Source organism: Microplitis mediator, chromosome 9, assembly GCF_029852145.1.
Source record: "Microplitis mediator isolate UGA2020A chromosome 9, iyMicMedi2.1, whole genome shotgun sequence".
NCBI classification, from domain to species: Eukaryota; Metazoa; Arthropoda; class Insecta; order Hymenoptera; family Braconidae; genus Microplitis; species Microplitis mediator.
In genome coordinates, this window is record NC_079977.1 from 20,969,147 (window position 1) to 20,989,225 (window position 20,079).

The 20,079-nt window shown below is 28.8% G+C and overlaps 1 protein-coding gene across 2 annotated transcripts in view; it reads left to right on the forward strand.

Moving 5' to 3' along the window:
• Window positions 1-19,597, forward strand: part of LOC130674137 (putative metabolite transport protein HI_1104) — a 25,362-nt gene extending 5,765 nt beyond the window's left edge. The window contains exons 1-9 of one of the 2 annotated variants that reach the window (XM_057479401.1): window positions 3,008-3,159; window positions 12,143-12,314; window positions 12,935-13,058; window positions 13,540-13,692; window positions 15,239-15,349; window positions 16,413-16,575; window positions 16,638-16,866; window positions 16,947-17,225; window positions 18,111-19,597. In XM_057479401.1, coding sequence (XP_057335384.1) covers window positions 12,209-12,314; window positions 12,935-13,058; window positions 13,540-13,692; window positions 15,239-15,349; window positions 16,413-16,575; window positions 16,638-16,866; window positions 16,947-17,225; window positions 18,111-18,583 — 1,638 coding nt within the window. In that variant the 5' untranslated portion in view covers window positions 3,008-3,159; window positions 12,143-12,208 and the 3' untranslated portion in view covers window positions 18,584-19,597. Of the gene's footprint in view, window positions 1-3,007; window positions 3,160-12,142; window positions 12,315-12,934; window positions 13,059-13,539; window positions 13,693-15,238; window positions 15,350-16,412; window positions 16,576-16,637; window positions 16,867-16,946; window positions 17,226-18,110 lie in introns of those variants that run through there. The other variant, XM_057479402.1, reaches the window with a different exon arrangement.
• The last annotated feature ends 482 nt before the right edge of the window (window positions 19,598-20,079 follow it).

The following is a 20,079-nucleotide window of genomic DNA, read 5'->3' on the forward strand; positions in this document are numbered from 1 at the left end:
CTGTTCAAAAGTTATTAGAGCTCGGAGTAAAGTTGGAGATCTTTTTACTTTTCCGGCGAAACTATTAGACTTATCACAAAATGTTATAGGATCATTTTTGTTGACAATTTTATTCTCTACAAATTGTTATCAGTAAAGTTTTTTCAAATTCCGCATTGTTTTCTAGTTATTTTCATTTTAATGTCGAACTCTTGAAAGCGATCAGAACACTACTTTTTTAAGAGCTTTAATTTAAAATGAAAATAACTAGAAAATAATGCGGAATTTGAAAAAACTTTACTGGTAACAATTTGTGGAGAGTAAAATTGTCAACAAAAAAGGTCCTATAACATTTTGTGATAAGTCTGATAGTTTCGCCGGAAAAGTAAAAAGATCTCCGACTTTACTCCGAGCTCTAGTAACTTTTGAACAGATGGATTTATCAAAAAATGATAAGAGACCTTTTTTGTAGAGCGTTCAATTTCCTACAAAATATGTATCAGTCTATTTGATCTATCGATTTGTCAACGAGTTAAAAATACTTAAAGTTAAAAAAAAAATTCCCGTGTTATTTAAATGGGAAATCGAATTTCTAATGAGCTGCGTCTGTAATCGACACAATTTTTTTTCTTGCGCGAAAATTTTTTTTTAGTTTTGAACTCTGATCTGAGTTAAGAATAATTTTCTTGATTCAAGAAATTTTTTTTTGAATCAAGTGAAAAATTTTCCTGCATATTTATGTGCGCACTTAAATTTTCTTGTATCAAGACAATAAATTTGATTCAAGAATAATTTTCTTGATCCAAGAAATTCATTCCTCTTTCAAATAAATTTTATTTCGTTTTCAAAAATATATATAGGAACATAATATATATAAAAAACCAGGAAGTCGTTCCATTGATTGATCAAAGCCGCTATTTTCCATGACATTGCACCGAGAAAATCTAAAACAATAAAAAACTTAATGAATTCCGTCAGTTGTCTCAGCTAATTTATCTTACAACTCTATCATATATATTTATATGTACACAGACAATAACAATGATCTATGTCTATAAAATATATATAATTTAATGTTTCTTATACAAAAACATAAATTACACAACGTATTTTTTATATTTATTTATTCACTTGATTACCCGATTTGATTTAGATTTTTTATATTTTTTTTTCTGTAACTACCCGTTGCATAAATTATTTTTATTCCTTACAATGTTTACTACTCGCTACTTATCACTATTATAAATAATCACAATTGTATAACACTATTTATAATAATTATCACTTTAATAAAAAAAATTTTTTAATGTCCACTCCATTATCCACGTGGTTTATAACCTTTGAACTTCGATATCTCGAAAACTATTACAGTTACATCAATAATGCCCTCCATTGATCTTATAGTAAACAAAATTTACTACAAAATTACTATCTGTAGTTTTTTCTGTATATTTGATAGATAACGAGATATTTAAAAAAAACCGCGAAAATTAAATTTTTTAATTTTAATCCATTTCTGCCGCGCAATCTTTCATTATCGATAACTCATTAACTAATCGATATTTTGAAAAATTACAGAGGAGTGATTTTGTTGTAAATTAAATTTCCTACAAAATCACTCCTTATCATTTTTTCTCTATCTTTGATAGATAACGAGATATTTAAAAAAACCGCGAAATTTAAATTTTTTAATTTTAATCCATTTCTGCCGCGCAATTTTTAGTTATCGATAACTCATTAACTAATCAATATTTTAGAAAATTACAAAGGAGTGATTTTGTTGTAAATTAAATTTCCTACAAAATCAGTCCTTGTCATTTTTTCTCTATCTTTGATAGATAACGAGATATTTAAAAAAAACCGCGAAATTTAAATTTTTTAATTTTAATCCATTTCTGCCTCGCGATCTTTAATTATCGATAACTTATTAACTAATCGATATTTTGAAAAATTACAGAGGAGTGATTTTGTTGTAAATTAAATTTCCTACAAAATCACTCCTGATTATTTTTCCTCCATCTTTGATGGAAAACGAGATATTTAAAAAAACCGCGAAATTAAAATTTTTTAATTTTAATCCATTTCTGCCTCGCGATCTTTAATTATCGATAACTCATTAACTAATCAATATTTTGAAAAATTACAAAGGAGTGATTTTGTAGTGAATTAAATTTTCTACAAAATTTTCTTTATCATTTTTCCTCTATCTTTGATAGGAAACGAGATATGAATAAAAAACCGCGAAAATTGAATTTTAAATTTTAATCCATTTCTGCCTCACAATCTTTAATTATCGATAACTTATCAATTAATCAAAATTTTGAAAAATTGACTGAAACCAATCTTATAGGAAATTAAATTTCCTACAAAATCAATTCTTATCATTTTTCCTCTATCTTTGATAGGAAACGAGATATGAATAAAAAACCGCGAAAATTGAATTTTAAATTTTAATCCATTTCTGCCTCACAATCTTTAACTATTCATAACTTATTAATTAATCAAAATTTTGAAAAATCGACAAAGATCGATCTTATAGTAAATTGAATTTCCTACAAAATCACTCCTTATAATTTTTCCTTTATCTTTCATAGATAACGAGATATGAATAAAAGATTAAAAAAATTTAAAAAATTTGTGTGAATTAGTTTAGATTAATTAATTATTTATTAATTAAAATAATTACAATTGACAATTTTTTATAAATTAAGGAAGGAAGTAAACTCGTGCCTTAGGGTATCGGTAATAAGATTTTAGGCCTTGAAAGTCCGAGATCAAGAGTAAAGTGAAGAATTTTATTATAAAATTATTTTTTTTCCCACTTCTGGATACTTGCTCTTACATATTTGTACATATATATATATATAAATATATGAGTTTATGTGTTAATAGATACTACTGACTAATCCCCTTCTCTTTATGCAGAAGGTTGTGATTAAACCTTGGAACTTTCTTATATATAAAGGTTGTAAGACGAGTGTCTCATTTTATTTCATAACTTGCACCCTTTTACAACCCACTAATCAATAATTAATAATTAATAATTAATTAGTTTATTTATATATAAATTTTTTAATTAATAATTATTAATTTTTATTTTCCAAAAATTAAATTTTTTTTTACGAAACGTTAGTTTTTTTTTTTTAATATTAAAATGAGTGTCAAATTTGAGTTCTAAATGTGAGTAGAATTATTATTTTTTTAAATGAATTTTAAGTGATGTGCTGGTGAATTTAAAAAAAAAAAAAATTTTATTTGAAAAATATTTCTCATAAATCATTTTATATAGTGAAAATATTTGCGTAGGATATTTATTTGAATTGTGTAATAATTGAAAGGTGAATAGAATGGGCTTACTATATTTGTTAAATAGAATGACAAATATATGTGGTGAATATATATAGATATATGTATACATATATATTGTTATCAATTGTTATGCACTGATGATTATGCACGCAAGTTTTCAATTTCAAATATATATATATATATATATATATATATATATATATATATATATATATATATATATATATATATATATATATATATATATATATATATATATATATATATATATAAGCAGGATTTCTTGACACTAAAAATTTTCACTTGTCTCAATAAATTTTTTGCATTATAAATTAAAAACAAAAACTTTCTTATGACAAGAAAAAATTATTTGAATTTGAATTTTTTCCCGCGCCTAAAAAAATTTTTTATTGCTCCAAGAAAATTTCAGTTTTCAATTTAAAATGTGAATAATTTCTTGGATAAAGTAAAAATTTTTCACCCTAAGAACTCTTTTTTTTCTATATATATATAATATATATTACTGAGATTTATCGACTTTTTTTAAAACAATTAAAGTTAATAATAATAATAATAATAATAATAATTAATGTTATTATCACTGTAATTTTAATTCATAGAAATTACTTAAGATAAAAATCCCAGAAATCAATTTTAAATTTCTCAATACATTAATCAACGATAATTAAAATTTTTTCAATGCAAAATCTCATTGATATTATAATAATAATAATAATAATTATTATTATTATTTAAAATTACTAATTATATGTTTGATATTTTTTCTATTTATTTACAATTTTTTTTTCCATATAAATTGTATTAATTATAATTTATTTAATTAATTATAAAAATTATATATTATTAATGCGTATTATTATTATTATTATTAATTTTTTTTTACTAAATAATTTATTTAAAAAAAAAATACATATACGCTTCAGTAATCATGTCATATATATATATATATATATATATATATATATATATATATATATATATATATATATATATCAAACAGATAAATGTAGTGTTCGATAAGTGTAAGCCTCGCGATTTAAAATACCGTGAATAACGTACGCGTAAATATCCTACTTGAAATTTAAATCCTCCCCTAGCAGACCTGAGTTACCGTAAATTCACGGTATTTTTACCGTAAATCTACCGTAGAATACCGTAAAATTCGAGTAGATTTACCGTAAATTACGGTAAATCCACCGTAAATTGCGGTAAATCCACCGTAATTTACGGTAAATCGGTACTTTACGGTGGATTACCGTAAATTACGGCGGGTATACCGTAAATTTACCGTCGAATAAGATAAATCTACCGTAAAAAAATTCAGGTGGATTACCGAATTACCGTAATTTACGGTGGATTACCGTATTTCCGTATTTTACGGAAAATCCACCGTAAATTACGGCAAATCCACCGTAATTTACGGTAAATCGGTACTTTACGTTCGATTACCGTAAATTACGGCAGGTATACCGTAAATTTACCGTCGAATACGATAAATCTACCGTAAAAAATTCGGGTGGATTACCGAATTACCGTAATTTACGGTGGATTACCGTATTTCCGTATTTTACGGAAAATCCACCGTAATTTACGGTAAATCGGTATTTTACGGTGGATTACCGTAATTTACGGTGGGTTTACCGTAATTTACCGTAATTTGGGTCCGTTACGATCGTAAAGAACACAAAGAATTTATTCTCCTCAGAAATGCGACAGTGTCATATTAGTTGTACCCAACAAGAATTAGAAAGGTTCTAGTACAATTATGAGAGTAAATAAAAGTAATTTTAATTTTACTTGTATCACTCTTAGTCTAAGAGCCCGTGGATCCGCCCATTGATATTAAACATTAATGTCATAGTATTGTACAGGGAACCTCTATATTACTATCAAAAGAGTTATCGTCGCTCTCTTTATTTACAGCCAGCAATCCGTCCCATAAATGCTTCGTTGGGAATATAATCTCTGAAATAAGTTTCTTACCAGGGACACTACAAGTGGTGGGCGCGATCTAGTGGCGAGCAACGAACTACTCCCGCTGCAGCTCCATTGCAAGGGACGTAGTAGGGCGTCACCGTAATGATGCATTACAGTGAAGCACAAGTCGGGTCATAGCCGCAAAAATAAAGGGGTAGAGTTAAAGTAGAAAGAAAGTTTGCGCGCCTATTTTTGGGAAAAAATTGAAAGATTAATTAAGAACCGATCGGTAAGCAAAGGGGACTTAGTTTGAAAAATAGGCAAGTCAAACAATAAGAGAGGCGGGAAAAGTAAGTAACGAGGGAGAATTTGAATGTAGAGTCTTGTAAAATTCAAGATACGTAAATATTTCGTGTTTGAAATCGCTGCGATCGTCCCTATTACTTGATACACTACCTTCGTAAGAATCAACAGCAGTAGCATGAAAAATTTTAATCAATACCAAAGTTGAAATTTTCAGAGCTTTTTAAGGATATAACAGAGCAACTTTCCTGAAAATTTGAGGCAAACCGAAGTTCCGAGAAAAAAGTAATAGCTATCTGAAACTAGCGATTTTTGAAAAATTGATCGGCTTTGGATAGCTGTATATAAACGACATCAGGGCAATTAAGGAAAATTACGCGCAGATATCAACAGTATAACCTAAATTGCAAATTCAGTGATTTAGTTGGAAGCCCCCAATTAAATCAGATATTAGTTTAGAGCAAATATCTATTTTTTTTCTTGAAAGTAAAACGTACACGGAGAAAAATATATTGTTCTGAGAAGTGTACTGTATAGTTACAGTAATAATACGAAAAAGTTATCTACTAGATTGTTACTGCAACGATCTACTGTATCGTTCTGAGCCCTATCTGACGTCACGTACGTTGTAAATGATATGATACGTTTAAAAATCTTTATCATTAATAAATAAATGATAAATAAATAATTTTGATTAAATAAAATGATTTATTTATCAAGCGTCTGCTAGCAACAATTATACAATATTCAAAAGTTGGCGCGAAAATGGATGTTTAGTTAGGTTAGGTGGTGCCGTGTGAGGTGACGACTACGGAAAGTCGTATAGGGCTCACAGCTATCTAATAGATAGTTACAGGAACGATACGGTATTGTTACCATAACTATACATATTGTTGTGGTAACGATCTACCAGTTCCTATACTTTAGATCGTTCGAGGAACAATACTTTTTTCTCCGTGTGTGAAAGCTGAGAGATACAAATTTTTAAAAATAACCTAAAAAATGACTTGTTTCAAATTTAAAAAAATTCCCCAGTGGCCAAATTTAAGGGTATCGAGCTCAAATTTTCAGGATCATCTTCTTTTCTGATCTACTTTCGAGAAAAAAAATCGGTGATCCACGCGTGCACACTTTCTTCGAAAAGTAATGGATCTGTTAATGTTTCCCTGAACAATTTTTGCCATAGTACAAAAAAAAGTACGTGTCAAGAAAATAAATTATTTTTCTAAATATGCACTTACTAAATTGTTAAACAAACATTCTGTCATTTTAAAATAATATTTACTTATCGTTAATAATTCATTCTCTAAGGCTTACGTATATACTTCATTATGACTACTTTATAAGCTCTACGGGCAATCCATTTGATTTTATGCTTGCTACTTAACGCGTAATTATCTTTCCTAAATATTCTGTAGTTTCTAATAATTTGTTTTGTTGGTGGATTATAAAATATTTCGTTACCAGCCCGGGAAAAAAAATTTAGATCTGCTCTGATCAGATTAGATCAAATTAGATCAGCTCAGATCAAATTTGATCATAATTTATACTGAACCCAGATCAGAATAGATCTGATTTGATCTGTTCAGCTCAAACTAAATCTGATCAGATATGACATTTTTCTTTGGAGAAAAATAATCCAGATCTACCCTGATTAAATCTAATCAAATCAGATCAACCTAGATCTAGTCAGATCGAAATAGATCAACATTGATTAAATGATCAATTTATGAAGTAAATATAAATAGATCTAATTGGATCTGTACAGATCAAACCAGATCTGAGCTGATATAACTTTTTCTCGGGAAAAAAAGTTAAGATCTGCTCGGATCAGATTAGATCTGTACAGATTATAAAAAAAATATTTCTTCACATTATATTATAATTATAAGATTAACTAGCTGAATTTCGACACATTCACCTAAATTTTGAAAATTCTAAAAAGTCTATCGTAATTGAAATAAATGGCTTCAATCCTATATATTTTATATTATTGTGATATATTTAATATATTTTTAATCAGACATATCAATTTTTATTAGGATAGAGATAAAAAAACAGGTCGATTTAGATCTAGTGAATTAGATCAAATTTGATCTGAGCAGATCTAAGAGTGTTTTTTATTTACCTTAATCTGTTTAGATCCAAGCAGATCTATTCTGATCAGAGTAGATCTAATTTGATCTGAACAGATCTGGCCAAAATGCAGATCTGTTCAGATCTGAAACTTTAGCCCTCATTACTTAAAAAATTTCGATAAGTTTATTATCCGTCCGAATTCATTGACGTATAGAAAATTTTGAGGGGCCCACTTTGCCCCCTCCACCTCTAATTAATGAGATTCTAGTCAGCGCCCGGTAGGATTTAGTAGAACTCATATTTCGACGGGTAAGTCCTATAAGTTGCGATTTGTAGCACCGCCAGCATAAGGCCCAAAACTCGTTAGTTAATAAATGACTAATTAAAATAAACCTGGGCGTAATTAATTTAATTATTTATAAATAAAAAGAAACCAGTTTCATCCTAAATCAACTTTGTAGGTCATTAGTAATCTGATGCAAGTTTATTATTTATTTATACCTAGACCCAGACCCAAGACCGCGAAATGTTAAAAGTCGACCTTAGAATAAATTTTATAAAAAAAAATTTTTTTTTTTAATCCGCGAATTTAAATTTTGGTGACCTCAATTTATAATTTATTACGATGCACTATATATGTATATATATACGGGGGAGAATGAGGGGGAGAGCGACGGCCCAAAAAAATCTGGAAATTAAATTGTTTACTACAAATCAAAATTTCGAGGTTCGTAGCAAAGATACTATAAAAATAAACATGAACAAATTTATAGAGAGTAAAATTCTCTGTAAAAATTTATTCTTTCATTTTTCTTGTAGACTCAATAATTCATGAGTTATTTTAAAATTTAAGTTTGAATTTTATTTAATTTTTTTTTGTTTAGTAATAATTGTTATAAAAAATTAATATGTATATATATTTGATATAAATGGTTAAGAAAGAAGGTTTAAGTGAGAGATGTCAAGGCCGGTTAAGTTGGATATGACGATATCTACAATCAAGATAAATTTAAAATTGGCCGTGGAATAACTATCTTTATACTCATATTTATGATCGTAACTAGTAATATTTACTATTATTATACACACACATATATATGGTAATTTAATGTATTTTTAAGTGTTGTTACAAGTTAGTACAAATAGTAATTTATTTTCATTTCCTTATTATTTAATTACTTTATTAGCTTTTTTTTCTCGAGTTTGATAGCCAGTATTGAGGTTATTATCTGAGATAATTAGATGTTTATGTAGGTCGTTGGAAAGTAAATTTGAAGGGCTACAGGATTAGCAATGGGGTAAAATGAGCTAGGATCAATAGGAAGGGAGATAAGGACCTCCGAAGACGGAAAAACTGGCTGGGAAATTAAAGAAAATTTTTTGAGTATTTGTTTGTAAAGTTATAATTTTTTTGACGTCACTACTAGATTCTACGGTAAAAATCCGATTTAAAACACACCCATGTTTTGGAAAAATAAAATTTATTTGCCCGAAAAAATCAATTTTTTAATTGGGCTATTATTAATATTGGACTCAAGGTCGCGGGTTCGATTCCCGAGCTCGGTTATTTTTTTTTTTGACTAATGAATGATATTTATCGAAATTTCTGTTATTGAACTCGTTAATATGATAAATAATTATAAAATGAATTGAAAAAAAAAAATTTTATGAACAAAAAAAAATTTTTTTTTAGTGACTCAGCTCCGGTGGAAATTTTGCTGAGAATTAAATAAATAAACACTAAAAAAAATTTACTTAGTAATTAATTGGAGAATTTATGTGACGTCATTTGATGAGCGTTAAGTATTTCTTGTAACTGCAAGACCGTTAGTCCGTTAGATCAATTGCAGTAACAATTATCATAATTATAATTATGTACTCAGAAGACAGACAATCACAATAATAATTAAAATTGCGGTTATGCATGTTAACGATTAATTATTTTTATCATGAGAAAAGTAACGGTAGAAGATGACAGATGTGGAAAAATATGAGAATTTTCCATTTTTATCTCAGGGGCAATAACACGAAATTTTTTTTTATTAAATTTTTTTATTAATTTCATAATTATCTTTTTTTTTAATGAGTGTAATAACAGAAATTTTAATAAAAATAGTTTATTAGTCAAAAAAAAAAATTACTGAGCTCGGGGTTCGAACCCGCGACCTCGAGTCCAATATTAATAATAGCCCAATTTAAAAATTCATTTTTTCGGGGAAATAAATTTCATTTTTTCAAAACATGGGTGTGTTTTCGAACGGATTTTTACCGTAGAATCTATTAGAGAAGTCAAAAAATATATAACTCTATGAACATATACTCAAACATTTTTTTTTTATTCCCCAGTCAGTTTTTTTGCCTTCGGAGGTCCCTATCTTCCTTCCTATTAATCCTAGCTCATTTTACCACATGACCAATCTTGTAGCCCTACAAATTTCCTTTCCATCGACCTACATAAACATCCAATTATCTTTGATAATCACCAAGAAATCCTTCATTATAGATAAAATCCTGCTAATCAATCTAGGTAATGTGATTAATCGTACAAAAATATATAAATTAATACCATATATGTAAATGATTGTCATGCATATAAGTGTATAAGAGTCGAAACAAAACAAAGAAACTAAAAAAAAATAAAATCATCATTCCATAATAATAAATAATGATTAATAATTAAATTATAAATTAAATGATAGAAATAACAATTGCAAGTCCACTTGTCTACTAGTGCATGCAATTTAACGTTTATATGTCAACATATATGCATTTATGTGCATATATGTTGTCTATATATGTCTCCATATAAATATATATATATATTTAGATCGGTGATATATATGTACAGAGTGATGTATGAAGAGACAGAGTTGTCACAGCAGAGGGCAATCCTTGAGCCAGAATCATTGAGATGGAACTTTGGATTACACATTTTTTTCATTTTTATTGTTATTTTATTTATTATTTTTTTAAATAAAATTGTCACGAATACGGAACAGTTTTAAATCTTAAGACTTAATACGTACTAAGTTTTTATTCATCAAATTTTTTTTTTAAGAAAATAAAATTTAGTCAGTCAGTGGGATTGAAATTTGTGGAAAAATTTTTGGCGAGATTTAGAAATTTTTTTTCTTAGTTCAAGAAAATTTAAAAAGGGTATTAATATTCTTGACTCAAGAATTGTTGTTACTTAATTCAAAAAATTTTATCGCGATATTCTTAATTCAATAAAAAAATTTTCTTAGCTCGATAAATTTTTTAACCAATAAAATTTATCTTTAGGAATCCGGTCTTGCTTCAAGAAAAAATTTTCTTGATTCAAGAATTTTTTAAGAGGCCAATATTCTTGATTTGAGAAATTTTCATTCTTACTTTAAAACATTTATTAGGATCGATTTTCTTCAATCAAGAAAACAAAAATTTATTGATTCAAGAAATTTTCTCTCCAATAAAAATTTATCTATAGGAATATTGTCTTGCTTCAAGAAAAACTTTCTTAGTTCAAGAAAATTTAAAAAACGGTATTCATATTCTCGACTCAAGAATTTTTGTTACTTAGTTCAAAAATTTTCATCCCTCGCGATATTCTTCACTCAATAAAAAAATTTCTTGGTTCAACAAATTCTAATTTCAATAAAACTTATTGTAAGGAATCTGGTCTTGCTTCAAGAAAAAATTTTCTTGACTCAAGAATTTTTTCAGAGGCCATTATTCTTGATTTGAGAAATTTTCATTCTTACTTCAAAACATTTATTAGGGTCGATTTTCTTCGATCAAGAAAACAAAAATTCATTGATTCAAGAAATTTTCTATCTTCAATAAAAATTTATCTTTAGGAATCTTGTCTTGCTTCAAGAAAAATTTCTTGAACTAAGAGAATTTTTTTTGAAGCAAGACAAACATTTTCTTAGTTCAAGAAATTTTTCCGTTGAAGATTGACGTTCTTGATTCAAAAAAATTTTATCACGATCGATATTCTTCATTCAAGAAAAAAATTTCTTGATTCAAAAAATTACATTTCGTAGTGCAGTAACTTATTTCCCAAAATCGGTTGATCCCAGAAAACGCAATAATCAAGAAAAATTTTTTTTCTTGATCCAAGTAAGCTTCCAAAAATTTGATATCTATAAAACCGCCTGTAACTCAAAAACAATCAATCCTACAGAAATTTTGGTCATGACCAATCTTGTTGCCCACTTAATTTCCTTTCCAAATACCTCCTATGACATATATTTATCTTATATATTTACCGAGTTCTCAGTCAAACTAGTAAAATAAAACTTAACGCAAAGTGAAAGGAAAAAAATATATCCAATAACAATAACGATTATATCACAACAATATAACACGACTATTTAATTTATTATTATAATGTTACATATTTACGCCATAAATCGACCGAAGGTGTGTCCAAAAAAATCCAGCCTTGAAAAAAAAAAAAAAATTATTATTACTATTAATGTTAAAAAATTTTTTTCTTTACGTAATAAATAATAGCTAATTAGTAATAATCAGTAATTATTTTTTGTTACAGATTTTTTTAATGAAGTAAAAAATAAAAAATCGTATTTTTGAAATTTTTAAATAAAAAAAATATAAAATGTATAATACGGTAATAAATAAATTAAAATTTTTTTACAAACCGTATGCACTTGCTGTCGTGTCCATTGGATATGTACTCGGTGAACTGGGACATTATTTAATTGGTAATTAAAAATTTGGAAATTAAAAAAAAATTTTTTTTTCTCATTGAAAATTTTTGGAATTTTCAATTTTCGATAACTTCCGTTTAGAAAATCGTAGAGTGATAAAAAAAATTTTGTTTGAAAGCTTTTGATGTGTAGTTAAAAATACTAGATCAATAATTAGAATGCAAAAATTATTTTCATATTTTCCGAAGGAAAAAACAAGAAAATCATGAAATTTTTTCCTGACCGGTTTCGTTTTTTTTTCTGGGGGCCCTGAAAAGACGTTCAAAAAATTTTTTGAGATTATTTTGATCTTTGGTAGTTGAAAGCAGGGTCTCTGAGCTTCATTTTCCTTTTTTAAAATTTATTTTACAAGCAATAGAACGCGGGAAATTTTAAATTTGGCTTTCGGATTCTTCTTCAAAAATACATTTTTGGATTTTTAATCATTTTTATCAGTCGCGAAAAATTTTTTGAGGTGATGTTGATATGGAAAATTGTAATCCAGATTTTCCAAGCTTTAAAACGAAATTTTTTTGAAATTTCTACGATAATTATAATGGGAGTTATGGAATTTTGAAAAAAATTTTGGTAAAAATTTGAATTTTTCTTAATTAATTAATTTGTTAATTAATTAGGATCGACAAGTAAAGCAACGGCAATTGATTTGCATTATGGTGATATATCATGTCAGTTGAATTCTACTCAATTTCTGGTCATCGATTTGCCGGTTCAGTGTGAAGCTGCCAATAATTCTGATTAGTAAGTTTTTTTTAATTAATATTATTAATTAATTGAATTCATTATTTTTCTGCTGTTAGCAATGAGAAGAATCTCAAATATTAAAAAAAAAAAAAAAAAAAAAAAAATTTACCGCCCCGGGATTCGAACCGAAGACTTCGGAATAAAGATTGAGATCTAGGCATTTTTAATTATTGCGGTTTTGGGGGTAAAAATATAAATTTTTTAAAAGTTAATATGTGTTTTGGACAGGATTTTTACCGTAGAATCCAATGGTCGAGTCAAAAAAATTTTTTAAAAATAGTGACACGGTCCAAAAATAAAAATATAAAATTTTGCCTTTTTGATATTTAGAAAAATTCGTAATTCTGGGGTTCAAAATTAAAAATTTTGAAGTCTTGGGAGTGTTTTGGAACAGATTTTTACTGCAGAATCTTATAATGAAGTGTAAAATTTTTTTTGGAGGTATTTTGATTAATTAATTGATTAATTTTGTTAACAGTTGCTTATCATTAGAACTCAATGGCACAAATTACTGTGAATGGAATTACAATGGACTGGGTTTAGATTATCAAATATTAGCTGGACCAAGTTTTATTGCAGTATTTACAGTTGTGGGAGTAATATTGGGTGTAGCTGCTGATAAATTTAACAGGTAAATTAACTCAACTGTTAGTAATTGTTGGAATTTATTACACTAGGAGCGATAATTGAAAGATAATAAAACAGATTTTTTAATTGTACAATAAACTTTAATTAATTATTAATAAGACACAAAAAGAGTATGACCAGTATGTATGAAGGATGCGTAAGATATGACAGGTAAGGAAGAAGAATCCCTAGCGGACATAATTTACCGTAAATTTACGCATTTTACGGAAAATCTACCGTAAAATAGGGAGGAAATTACCGCAATTTTGCGGTAAATTACGGTAAGCCCATAGTAGTTTACGGTAAATTGCCCCAACTTACGGTAAGATACAGCAATTTTCGGTAGTTTACCGAGATTTACCGTAATTTAGGGCAATTTACGGTGGATAACCCTATTTTGAAGGTAAATTTACCACAATTTTGCGGTAAATCACGATAACCTCACCGTAATTTACGGTAAATTGCCCCAACTTACGGTAAGATACAGCAATTTTCGGTAGTTGACCGAGATTTACCGTAATTTAGGGCAATTTACGGTGGATTACCCTATTTTGAAGGTAAATTTACCACAATTTTGCGGTAAATCACGATAACCTCACCGTAATTTACGGTAAGTTACAACTTGCGGTAAGTTACAGCAATTTTCGGTAGTTGACCGAGATTTGCCGTTAATCAGCGCGATTTCCAACGGAGTTACCGTAATTTACTGTAAATTAGCGCAATTTACGGTGGATTACCCTATTTTTAAGATAAATTTATCACAATTTTGCGGTAAATCACGATAACCTCACCGTAATTTACGGTAAATTGCCTCAACTTACGGTAAGATACACCAATTTTCGGTAGTTGACCGAGATTTGCCGTAATTTAGGACAATTTACAGTGGATTACCCTGTTTTGAAGGTAAATTTACCACAATTTTGCGGTAAATCACGATAACCTCACCGTAATTTACGGTAAATTGCCTCAACTTACGGTAAGATACAGCAATTTTCGGTAGTTGACCGAGATTTGCCGTTAATCAGCGCGATTTCCGGCGGAGATACCGTAATTTACTGTAAATTAGCGCAATTTACGGTGGGGTTACCGTAATTTTCGGTGGATCACCGAATTACTGTAATTTGGGTGGATTACCGAATTACCGTAATTTAGATGGATTACTAAATTATTGTAATTTACGGTGGATTACTGTATATTTAAGATAAATTTACCGTAATTTTGCGGTAAATTACGATGACCCCACCGTAATTTACGGTAAAACAACACAACTTGCGGTAAGTTACAGAAATTTACGGTAAATCACCGAGATTTTCCTTAATTTACGGTGGATTACCGTAATTTACGGTAATTTTTCGTAATTAGGGTCCGTTAGGGATGAGCAATGAAGAATATTAGTAATTGTACATTCGCAGTTTAATACTGTACTAAGCATGTCTTGCTATGGTCCCACTAACATTAATTCAGAATTTAAACGAAAATTTGGGATAGAATATCTTGAATTTTATATAGAAAAAAAAGTAGTTTGGTAATTTGTTTTTTTTTTGTTTTAGAGTACGATTGTTGGCAATATGTACATTAGTATTCAGTATTGCCATTATTCTGATAGGAACTGTTAAAGAATATTGGCAGTTAGTCATTTTACGTATGATTTTAGCTGCTGGGTATGTATTTTTTTAAACTATTTTTTTACCACATTGCAATTTTTCGACTCGAGGTATCGATTGTCTTCAACTTCGATATATCGATACTATATACCCCTATAAACCTGTATATTTAACTTCGATAGATCGATGTAATCCTACTTCAATATATCGATAGTATTCATTTCGATATATCGATATATTTAATCTCGATATATTAATATCAGTCTCTTCGATATATCGATACTATCCCATTTCGATACACCGACATCATTCGATTTCGATGCATCGATATTGTCCTACTCCAATATGTCGACAGTTTTCTTGATCGATATATCGATAAAATTATCTCAACACTTCGATATATCGATACATTTAACTTTGATCCATCGACATTGATCAGTTTAATACGTCGACATTATTTTACTTCGATATATCGATATATTTTACTTCGATATATTCGTATTATCCTATTTTGATATATCGACATTATTCTAGTTCGATACATAGGTACTATCCTATTTCGATACATTGACATATTCGAGTTCGATACATCGATATTGTCTTACTGCAATATGTCGACAGTATTCTCGATCGATATATCGATAAAATTATCTCGATACTTCGATATATTGATAGTATTCCTGTTCGATGTATCAATATAATCCACTTCGATCTATCGATATTATTCTGCTTCAATATATCAATATAATTGATCTCTTCGATCTATAAAAATTATCTTATATCGATATCGATTCAATATATCGATGTCAATTAATCCAAACTTCTAATTTTCATAATTCATTTTAAAAAAAATCAAAATGACCCCACCCGGGGCTCGAACACTCGACCTCCGGTTCTCTGCTCTAATTAAAAACTTCAATTTTACCCCCTCCAAATCTTCATTTTCTCAACTATGGTACATGATTTCCATGTAATTTTTCCCGTAGAATCCGATGGTGCCCTCAAAATTAATTTTTGACCCACCCAAAAATTATTAGACCCCAAAAACCAAAAATCCACTTGATATTTTTTGGAAAAAATTCAATTTTTATGATCATTTCTATATTTTTTTGCTACATAGCGAAGCGGGATGCAATCCGCTAGCTACCGGTCTCTTATCAGACTGGTTCGATGAAGAGCAGCGTGGACTTGTCATGTCGATTTTCAACTGGGGAATATATGGCGGGTATGGTATCGCGTTTCCTGTTGGTCGATACGTTCCTAAATTGAATGCGTGGGATCTCGTGAGTATTTTTATTCAAATCGATTGATCGATCAATTAGTAATGAATATATTAATCAAATAGGGATGGAGAGCTTGTTACTATGGCGCAGGTATCGTTGGTTTGATAATAACCGGACTGACAGCATTTACTTTAGTCGAGCCTATAAGGAAATCGATTGGCGAAGAATCGACTGCCAATACAGCCGATAATACTTCTAATAATAATGATAATAATAAATTAACAATATGGAAAGTTATATTGCAGCCTAGAATAATTTTACTCTGTCTCGCTGCCAGTATCCGCCATTGCGGTAAGTAATCGATTTATTTATTTACTTCAGCGATAAATCGATCTATCGATCAGTTCATTTACTTGTTCGTTAATTTCTAGGTGGAATGTGCTTCGCTTATAACTGCGACCTCTACTACCGGGAGTACTTCCCAGACTACGATCTAGGTTGGTGGTTATTCGCGGTGACGATCGTCATTGGCAGCATTGGAGTAGTTGTAGGTGGCGTTGTCAGCGACAAGTTCGTGGCGAAAATGGGAATTAGATCGAGGGTGGCGGTACTTGCGATAAGTCAGATCATAGCGACGCCATTTGCATTTGGATCGGTTTACTTCAATCCCTTGGGAGCAATGATTACGTTGGGTATTTCGTACTTCTTCGGTAAGATATTTATCTTTTTTTTGGAAAATTCGAAGTGATTTTTATGAAAATTTTTGGTGTTTAAATTTTTATGTCGGTTCGAGATATCGAATTTTTGTACTTCGATATATTGAAATCGTAACCTGCGATAAATCGAATTCTAATACTTCGATATATCGAGTTATAAAACTTCGATATATCGAATTATAGCACTTCGATATATCGAATTATAACACTTCGATATATGGAACTAATACTTTTCGATATATCGAATTCAAATGCTTTAATCTATCGAGTTCTAGTACTTCGATATATCGAATTCCAATGGTTCGATAGATCGAAGGATGCTATTCGATCGATCGAAGCATGCAATTCAATACATCGAATCATGATTTTCGATATATCGAATACATATTTTCGATACATTGAATACATCTTCGACGTATCGAATATATATTTTGCAATTAATCGAAGCATACCATTCGATATTTCAAAGACAAAAATTTCGATGTATCGAATTCTAATAGTTCGATATATCGACTTGAAACACTTCGATACATCGATTTATACCACTTCGATATATCGATTTATAACACTTCGATAGTTCGATAGATCGAAGCATGATATTCGATACATCGAATCCATATTGTTTGATAAAACGAATTATGATTTTCGATATGCCGAATATTGTACGATTCAATATATCGAATGTTGTACAATTCGATATATCGAATACGTATTTTCGATACATCGAATCTATCTTCTTCGATGTATCGAGTAAATATTTTGTGATTAATAGAAGCATACCATTCGATATATCAAAGATGGAAATTTCGATGTATCGAAATACGAAATTCAATATATCTATATTTACTAACTCGATATATATATATTTATTTATTTCAGCTGAAATGTGGTTTGGAATAGTATTTGCAGTAATGGTCGAAATAGTGCCTCTGAGTATGCGGTCAACTACCGTAGGAATATTTCTGTTTGTGATGAACAATATCGGCGGTAACTTACCGATTCTAGTCGAACCGACCCGACAAGCGATTGGGTTCAGAGAAAGTCTTTACATTTACTACGCAGGTTTTTACGGCATTAGTTCGATAATGTTCTTCTTTACGATGTTTTTGATGGACGGTGGTAAGCCCACAGACAAGGCCAATGACACAAAGAGTATTGAAAATGGCGCCAATAATATGAATATAAGAACTATCGATAATATGAATATCGGCAAAACCAATGGGTTAACTATCAATGGTGGTTATGGGCATGATAATAGAATGTTTATTGACGATAGTGGTAAAGTAACGGTAGACTTACCTAGAGTGACATCTCGATTCGATAGTTTAAATTCAAATGATTCGAGGCTGTAAGAAAAATGTGATTTGCTCTTTTTTAAATTAAAACTTTACTTCAATCGATACATCAGTTTTCTTCAATTCGATTTATTACTTTAACTTAAATTTAGCATGAATCGATACATTGATTTCATTTTAAATCGAGACATAAACAATTAAGTCAATCGATAGTTGAATTCTGAAAAAAAGGTACAATAAATTAAATCAAAATCGAATAGTAGAAAATCGATGTATTGAATTGTGATAGAATCAAAATATCAAACTTAAAACAATTGATGTATCGAATTGAAAATAAATTATGAAGTCGATCTTTGAATATATGTAAATCGATTTATCGATTATTTAATCGATTTAATGACCGACTAAGTGATTAACTGTTCAATTTATTGATTGCTAGCTCGAAATATCGATTAGTAAATCAAGGTATCGATTAATCAATCGAGATATCGATTACTAAATCGTGACATCGATTACAAAATCGAGATATCGATTAATAAATCTATCACAAAATCGAAGTATCGATTAATTAGTCGATTTATCGACTAATACATCGATTTATCGACTAATACATCGATTTATCTATTAATAAATCGATTTATCAATTAATAAATCGATTTTTCAATTAATAAAGCGATTTATCATTCATAAATCGATTTACCAATTACACAATCGAGATAATGATTACAAGATCGAGATATCGATTAATAGACCGATTCATTGATTACAAAATCGAGGTATCGATTAATAGACCGATTCATTGATTACAAAATCGAGGTATCGATTACAAAATCGAGATATCGATTAATAAATCGATTACAAAATCGAGATATCGATCAATAAATCGATTACAAAATCGAGATATCGATTACAAAATCGAGATATCGTTTACAAAATCGAGGTATCGATTACAAAATCGAGGTATCAATTACAAAATCGAGGTATCGATCAAAAAAACGAGGTATCGATTACAAAATCGATTTATCGATTACAGAATCGAGGTATCGATTAATAAATCAACTTATCGATCAATTAATCGACATATCGATTAACATATCGACGTAAAGGTTTATGAATCTATCCGTCGATTAAAAATCGATTCTTCGATTAAAAGTCGATTTTTCCGATTTTCAATGATTCGATTAATCGATTCGATTCAAATGACTACTTCTAAAAAATTACTAATCGATATCAAAACAACTCGATAATAAATAAAACAAAATTTTATGTTTTCTTCTGTTTACTTTTTTATTGATCTTCATTGCAATTATTTATCGAGTTAACATTTATCACAATTGTCAATTTACTTTATTATTATTTATTAATTAATGTTGTTATAAAAATGACTTGTAATTATTACTTTTTATCATTATTATTATAATCAATGTATGATAATTATTGTTAAGTTTATAATATCATTATTATTATTAATATTTATAAGTGTATAGATAACTAAGTTCATATTTACAAAATATATAAATAACAATATATAAATAATTATAATATCAATGTAT